The sequence below is a fragment of the Elephantulus edwardii genome, unplaced genomic scaffold (genome assembly GCF_000299155.1).
Source record: "Elephantulus edwardii isolate Elephantulus edwardi_28Jun2011 unplaced genomic scaffold, EleEdw1.0 scaffold00003, whole genome shotgun sequence".
In the NCBI taxonomy this organism is placed as follows: Eukaryota; Metazoa; Chordata; class Mammalia; order Macroscelidea; family Macroscelididae; genus Elephantulus; species Elephantulus edwardii.
Genome location: NW_006399753.1, coordinates 17,908,267 through 17,915,876, shown reverse-complemented (window position 1 = coordinate 17,915,876; position 7,610 = coordinate 17,908,267). Strand labels below are relative to the sequence as shown.

The 7,610-nt window shown below is 46.6% G+C and overlaps 1 protein-coding gene across 1 annotated transcript in view; it reads right to left on the bottom strand.

The window, feature by feature from the left end:
- ZHX1 (zinc fingers and homeoboxes 1) overlaps nucleotides 1-1,712 on the bottom strand; it is a 2,744-nt gene extending 1,032 nt beyond the window's left edge. The window contains exon 1 of the mRNA XM_006879468.1: nucleotides 14-1,712. Within this exon, the coding sequence (XP_006879530.1) occupies nucleotides 14-1,712 (1,699 nt within the window). The remainder of the gene's footprint in view (nucleotides 1-13) is intronic.
- Nucleotides 1,713-7,610: the final 5,898 nt, after the last annotated feature.

Here is a 7,610-nt window from a genome sequence, read left to right as displayed (position 1 = left end):
GGCTGCGCGGGGCCGCCGGGGGACGACTCGGCGGTTTCGTCGCTCGAGTCGATGACGATGGGGGCCGCGGGGTCGCTGCCGAGGGACGGGCCTTGGTGGCCCTTGGCGTTGCGCTGGTTGTAGCGGGTGTCGCTGAACCACTTCTTGATCTCGCCTTTGGTCAGGCCGGTGATCTTCATGAGCCGCGTGATCTCCGCGTCGGGCGGGAACTGGCTCTGCAGGTAGCTCACTTTGAGTTCGGCCAGCTGCTCCTTGGTCTTCTTGGCCCGGATGCCGAGCGAGTCGGGGTTCGCGGGGTTCGGGGGCGTGCTCTCGGGCTTGACCAGCTGAGAGGCGGGCCCTGCCGCTGCCGTGACCGTGGTGACCGTGGCCGTGGCCGCTGCCGGGGGCTTCGCCTCCGCCACCGGCTGCGCGGCGGCGGGGACCTGGCTCTTCTGGACGCTGGTTTGGTTTGGAACTCCGGCCACGGTCAAGGCGATGGGCGCCGAGACCGGCAGCGGGTTGGCCCCGGCCACCTGCGTGAGGACCAGGCCCGGCTGGCCCACGATCTGGCACGTCTGCAGGATGGATGGGAGGCCGTTGCTGGCGGGGGAGATGTGGGTGGGGATGACCGTGATGGTCTGGGGGACACTGTGCAGCGCCCCGTTGAACTGTTTCCTGCGCGCCTCCTCCACTTCCTCCGGAGTCCAGCTCACCCCGTGTTTGAGACGCTGGGCCGAGAACCAGATCTTGATCTGCTCCTCTGTGTATTTTGCTTGGGCAGAAAGAACGGCAATTTCTGACACTGTGGGGTAAGGGAATTTGTTGTAGGTGTTGAGCAGAAGGGGGTTGTTATCCAGGGCCGTGTTGTAGCTTGGAATGCTGTTAACCGGGATTAAGACTTTGGGAATCAAGTTGGAGTTCTGCTGAGCCGACATGGCCGTTATCACCTGCGCCAACCCAGGCAGCACTGCCGCAGGGCTGACCACTGTGTGGGCAGGAGTGGGGTGGATCCTGTTGACCACCGAAGAGCTGGGACTGGAATCAGAGGCTGAAGAACTTGGATTTTCCACAGCGTCTTCCCGGTCTGGTTTGATGTCATTCTCTTTCTCTTCCGGCGCCTCCTCAGCTGAGTTGTGATGAACCGTGATCCTTTTGTTCTCCACTTTGTTCTTCATCATTTTCATGATGGGGGTTTTACTGATGGATATTCCCGAAGAAGGCGCGTCTGCAGATTCCGCTTGCTCGGAGTTCTCCTCTTTAACAAAACTACCATCGAAAGTCAGATCGTTTACTGTTTGTTCAAAGATTGTCTGGTTGTTGCGTTTCACCATAGTCAACTTAAAGTTCTCCTCGCCCGGGTGATATTTGAGATTATGCTCAGAAAGTGCATCATACCTTTTGGTAAGAAAATTGCATTCGACGCAAACATAGGATGAATTTAGCACGACGGTGGGATGCTCTGAATCCACGTGAAAAGTAAACATATTGAGATCTGGAGTTTGAAAAGTACAGTATTTACATTCATAGCCACCTTCCACCTTTTTGGGTTGATTGTCGGAATCCACGGACCCGTGGATCTCTTCATCACTTGAGATGCTCTCTGTTTTGGTGTTCTCGACAGGTGTCAGTACAGGAGGACCCTCGTCCAAATCTGATATCAGCTCCAGGTCTGGATCCTGGTCACTGGAGAGGACCATGCAGGGTGTGGTTGACTTCCGCCTGCTTGCCATCCTGATGGAGTGGGAGAAGATGTCAGCGGTGGTTAAAAAGCATGGAGGCTTGAAACTGCCCAGGAGTTTTCATTTGAAAACAATGGCCTTCGGTCCTTCAAGTTCATTTTTGTGCTCAATGAGTCTCATTAGCAGTTCTTTCATGGTGCAATCAGGAAAGCCTGTTGCTGGTGGGTAAGATACTGCCAAACTGCTGAAATTGCTGAAGTGAAACTCCACTCACCTACAGGAAAAGAAATTTTAATAAGTGTTTTTAAACGAGTGAATATGATTCTTTTCAACAAGTTACAGTTCCATTCTACTTATAGAAAGCTGCTAGAGAGCTCAATTACCTAAATCTAGAATAAGACAAGAACCAGGGAAAAAACTTAAAAAGATTTAAATGGCTGTCGCTGAGCTGACTCCCTGAAGGTCATGGACAGTCCCTGTGGGTCAGCCCCAGGCTTGTTTGTTTGGATCTTTCAGCAGTTATATATTAGAAAAGGGAGAAAAGTACTGGCCATTGACAAACACATGATTATCAATGTGAAATGGCAACCTGATAAGAGAGAAGAATGGAGAACTCTAGAAAGCAGTGACAGGCCCAAACTGTGAGCACCAACGTGTCCGAACTTCAATCTATCACACGCCTTCTCCTCCTCCTAATCTAGCTCATGGGCCCCAAATGCATGCTCCAGGATGGTGAAAACAGCACAGATGGCTTCTAAGGACCAAAATTACAGAAACATTCCCCTTAACCATTCTTTGCCTAATGATATCAGAGTGTATAAAGCTCATCTAATCATATCATTCTCCTTACTTCAGGTTTATGATGAGTCATCAGTACTGAGAGAACAGTCTGTAGGCACACAGCATTCCCTTTACGACCTGGCTCTACCCTTATGCGCCTGCTGTCTCCTGCCTCCTATTTCCTCATGCTGGAAGCAGACTACAAGTGATTGCTGTGCTAAGGGCACATACCACATTTCAGACTGTACCAAAGCATTCTTCCATTTGTACTTGATGAACTCTGCCTGCCTTATAGATGGCCTTCCTGTTTAATCTGACCCTACCCCATCCTTTATTTCTTTTGTAACACTTGCCACATTATAGTACAGAAATGTTAACATTTCTGACCCTCCCTATCCCAAGCATCCAAGGGAGCTGTGGTGGCCTGACAGGAGTTGAACTGCCAGTTCAAAGGCAGGTGTTTCAAATCCACTGACTGTGTCAATCTGCTTCTGTACAAGGACATTACAGTTTATGAGAACCCCGTGGGGAAAGATGGCCAATCTCCTCTTCTGTGAGGAGGTCACAGCCTCTGAAAACCTGATGGAGGGTCAGCTATACATCAGTTACAACTAGACAGCATATAACTTCCCTATCCCATGTCCAAGATCTCCCAATTACAAGTTTTGTGTCCCCCTCATTCCTTCTTTTTTGAGGGGTTGCTATAACAAAGCTACCCAAACTCCAACCTTAGGCTTTGAGATGTTCAATCTAATATTCTTCCAACTGAATGATTCTGGCTGATACCTCATTCATCTTTATATCCTCTTTGCATATGAGAAGGAAACCTGGTGGCACAGAGTGTGATGCAGTGTGTGCCACACAGGACTACTAACCAGAAGTCAGTGGTTGGAATCCACCCACCGCGCCACAGGAGGAAGACGGGTAGGCTCCTCTGGTAAAGACTTACAGTCTTGGAAACCTAGTGGAGGGCTGCTGAGTCAGAACCAACTTATCAGCAGTGAGGAGCAGTAGGATTATAAACAAGAGGAGTTCCAGTATTGTGGTGCATTACTTCTTGTGCTGCTAACCCAAATCCACTGGGTTTGAACTCAAAAAGGGAAGAAGGAATTTTAGGAAACAAATGTCCAGAACGAGAATGCCCTGCGTTTGAGGGTGGTCCGTTCCTCCTCACTAGAATTCTTCAAGGACCAATGACACAGCTATTTGATAGGTTCAAGCGGCAGATGAAAAGCAGACCCTCCCTGTTCTCTTAGCTCCCATATGATAGTGATACTTGTGGGCGCCGGAACTCGACAGGACCGCCTGTTGGTCCAGGCCTTGCAGGGCTCAGTCTCACCACTTTTCTATCACTCTCTACAAATGGAAAATATTTGGGCTTTCCTTACGTGACAAGCTGTCACCTCATATACCATTTCTGGCATCTGCTCCTTACCTGACAAGCTTCCACCTCATAGACCATTTCTGGCATCTGCTGTGTAATAACAACAGTCTTAGTGGTCCAGATACCCTACTCTCAAATGGGGTCATGCTTTTTTCTAGAAAATTTGTTTGATTTCTAAGAGATTATAAAGAGAACCAAGAACATGTTTTAACTAAATGAATAAAATGTGCCAGTAACAATTCTCTTAATCAACTGAATAGAAACTAGCACTGCTGTTTGAAATGTCAACAGAGCTGATCATTATTTGCCATTGTTGTTGCTGTGGTAGACCACCAAGTTGGAATCAAGCCATAGCCGAACCTCTGGCAGGTTTTCAGAGGCAGATTGCACAGGAGGAGATTGCCCATCTTTCTCTTGCAGAGCATGTGGTGGCCTTGAACTGCGTGCCTTCGGGATTGCAGCACAGCCTTCAAATCTTCACATAGTTTTAATAAGCCACTCCTGCACGCTGAACAGAGAAAAGAATTCTTGAAAGGCAAGATGTGAACTACGTTTTAACTGTTACTCTCCTACAGTCTGACAGAGACTGTTTACTCAGGGTATATCAATAACTCAGCCAACCAGTTCTCAGAGACTGCCAGGTTTAGTATAGATTACATCTCAACATAAAGCAACAAAAGTTCTCACTCCTGGCTCAATAAATGACATCATGATAAAGAGAGAGAAGACTGAAGTTGTCAAGGATCTCATTTTCCTTGGATCCACAATCAACATGTACATGGAAGCAACAGTCAGGAAATCAAACAACATATTACAATGGGCAGATGTGCTGCAAAAAATTTCTTGGAAGTGTTGAACTTTCACTTGGAGAACTAAGGTGTGCCTGGCCCACATCGTGGTGTTTTCAATTGTTACAAATGCATGTGAGAGTTCTATGAGGAATAAGGGAGATGAAAGAACTGCTGCCTCTGAACTGTGGTGTGGGTGGAGAATACTGAGTATACCAGGGACCAGCAAAGGAACAAACAGGTCCATCTCTGAGGATGTAGAGCCAGAGTTCCTTAGAGGCAAGGACGGTGAGATTCTGTGTGACATATTTAAGGCATGTCATCAGAAGGGGCCTGATGAGTGACATCATGCTTGGGAAAGTCGAGAGTGGGCGAAAAGTGAAAGACTCAATAAGCTGGAGCGAGACAGTGATGGCAGCGATGGGTTGAAGCACAGCAGGGCCGTGAGGAGGTATAGGATCAGGCAGGATTTTGTTCTGTTTTGCACAGAGTCATTAAGAGTGGAAGCCGACTCCACAGCACACAACAACAGCATGTCATAGATAAGGACTTTTTTCCCTTGAAAATATCTTTTCCTTAAAATGATTGTTTTTAAACATTTTTGTTGTAAGCTGTAAGACTCCTCCAAAAACACTCTAAGAGAAGTACCACCACAAAACAAACAAAACAGCTGACTATTTGGAGGTGCCTAACAGGAGCTCTGGTGGCTTAGTGGTAAGGAGATGCACTACCAACCCAAAGGCAAGTGGTTCAAATCCACGAGTTGTTCCACAGAGGAAAGTTGGGCAATCTCCTCCCATATGATTGACTGTCTTAAAACCTGCTGGAGGGTCAGCTATGAGTAGGTTCCGCTTTGATGGTACACAGTAACAACAACAACAGAAGCTCAATGGATGCTGGTGGCCAGAGTCTGTAGGGAGTTATCTGTTAACCCCAAGGTGGCACCTCTCCGGCAGTCAGAACCTACCAGCTGTCTGTGGGATTTACAGCCTCCGAAAACCCACTTTTATAAGAGTCTGAGAGACCAACCCTTCCATATCCCACCCCACCTGCCAGCATCCCTAGCTCTACCTGTCAGAAGTTCCAAGATGGGTTTGAAAGCCTTTATGTTAAAAATTTAAACACTTTCAAGACACTAAAAAACTTTCCATTTCATCACAAACCCTTCTCAGTTGCCACTGCTGAGCCATGAAATGTGAAAATCTAATCTCGAGTCAGCCGCAGTGTAGGAGGCAGGCCTGGGGCATCAGGGACCGAGCAGGGTAGCCGGCTGTAATGAAAGTCACAGGAGATAAGCCTGAGGAGCAAAGGGCCCTTCAGTATCCTGGCTCCATAGCTCATGGGTTAAATGTCTTATTTGAAAATCTTATATGTAATAAAAATAGGAATATACTACCACATTATTTTATTTATCTTCCTACTTGCTCACTTAGAGCCGTCAATAAGAATCCAAACAGAGAAACTTGAAAAGCCTAAATCATTTTTGCTAAAGCCATAAAAATAAAATATGTTTATATTATAATCTAGTGCTGTATACCCAAAGTTGTGGCTTAGTATGGGTCTTGACAGTAAAATGATTATATAAATGAGCTTCTTAAAGAGAGACTTTTAAAAAAATTCTTACTTCAGCAACAGAAAAGATATTCTTGATTGCTTTAGTTTCTGGTCATATTTTATACCGTCACCTAGCCCTGAGATATACTCTTCCCTCTTTGTTATTAAAATGGTTTGCTGAACACAGCCTAACCTCAGGTTCTTTAGGATTTCTCTCCCAAAATCAGAGTCAACCTATCATTCAATACAGTTCTGAAGGGAGGTGCCCTGATGGCACAGTAGTCAAAGCACTAAGATGCTAGCCACAAGGTTAGCAGTTTGAACCCATCAACTGCTTCTTCGGGAAAAGATACAGCTATGGACACCTATAAATAACAGCTCTGTAAACCACCAGGGGCAGGTCTACTCTGTGTACAAGGTCACTACAAGTCAGAATCAAGTCTATGCAGTGGGGTCGTTGAGTTTTCTAAAAGAATACTGAAGATTTCTAAATAGCCCCAAGCCCAGCAGTTCAGTTCTGTTAAGATTAGCACAGACTAAAGCCAGATCAACAAGCAAGTCAAAGCATCCTTGGGGTTCTTGCCATTTGGGAGGAAACAAGGACCAGCGCACTTATCTCATTTTTACAGCAGAAGTGACATAGGCCCAGAAGATTTCGTTCACAATGGCATGGGATGTGGGGTAAAACCACAGGCTCAGAGATCACCTTTGTTACTCAGAAGCAGGTGAATGAAGAAGTTACTCCATTTCAACCCCAATCTGATTCACAGTTTCACACCTTCACTCAATATTTGTTAAACGTCAGCCACGTGGCAAGTCCCCCATTGGGCACTCAGGGATGCGTTGTAACCAAGATGTGCTGTCTCTGGCCTGTCAGGTACAAACAGTCTAGCAGGTTAACAGGCAGCAAACAACTGCGCAGCGTAACTGTGATCAACATAATGATAGAGACACACATTACAGGAAGCTTCTAGAAAAGCAGCAGAAAAGGCTTCCTGAGGAAGAGCAGCATGTACTTTAGAACCTGAGCAAATAGAAACGCTTCACCTCCTCTGAGCACAGTGTTGTTTTATGTGCCATTGAGTCAGATCCAACCCATAACTGACCCTCCCCAGCGGGCTTGCAGTGAATTTTCCAGAAGGAGATTGCCCATCCATTTCCCACAGAGTAGCTGGTGGATTTGAACAGCATGCCTTTAGCTTGGAAGTGCAGCTCCTTACCACTAGACCACTAGAGCTCACTATGGGACACAAGAAGGACCTATTCAGGACTGAACTGTCTGCCTCCCAAATCCATCTATGCCTATGGCCATAACTCCATTTGGGAGTGGGCTGTCTTTATGATGTTAGTAAGAAAGGATGAATGCAGGATGTGTTTTGGGTCAGTTTCTTTTGCCCAGGGCTGTGAACTTATTTGAAATGATTCATTCACAGCAGACAGAAA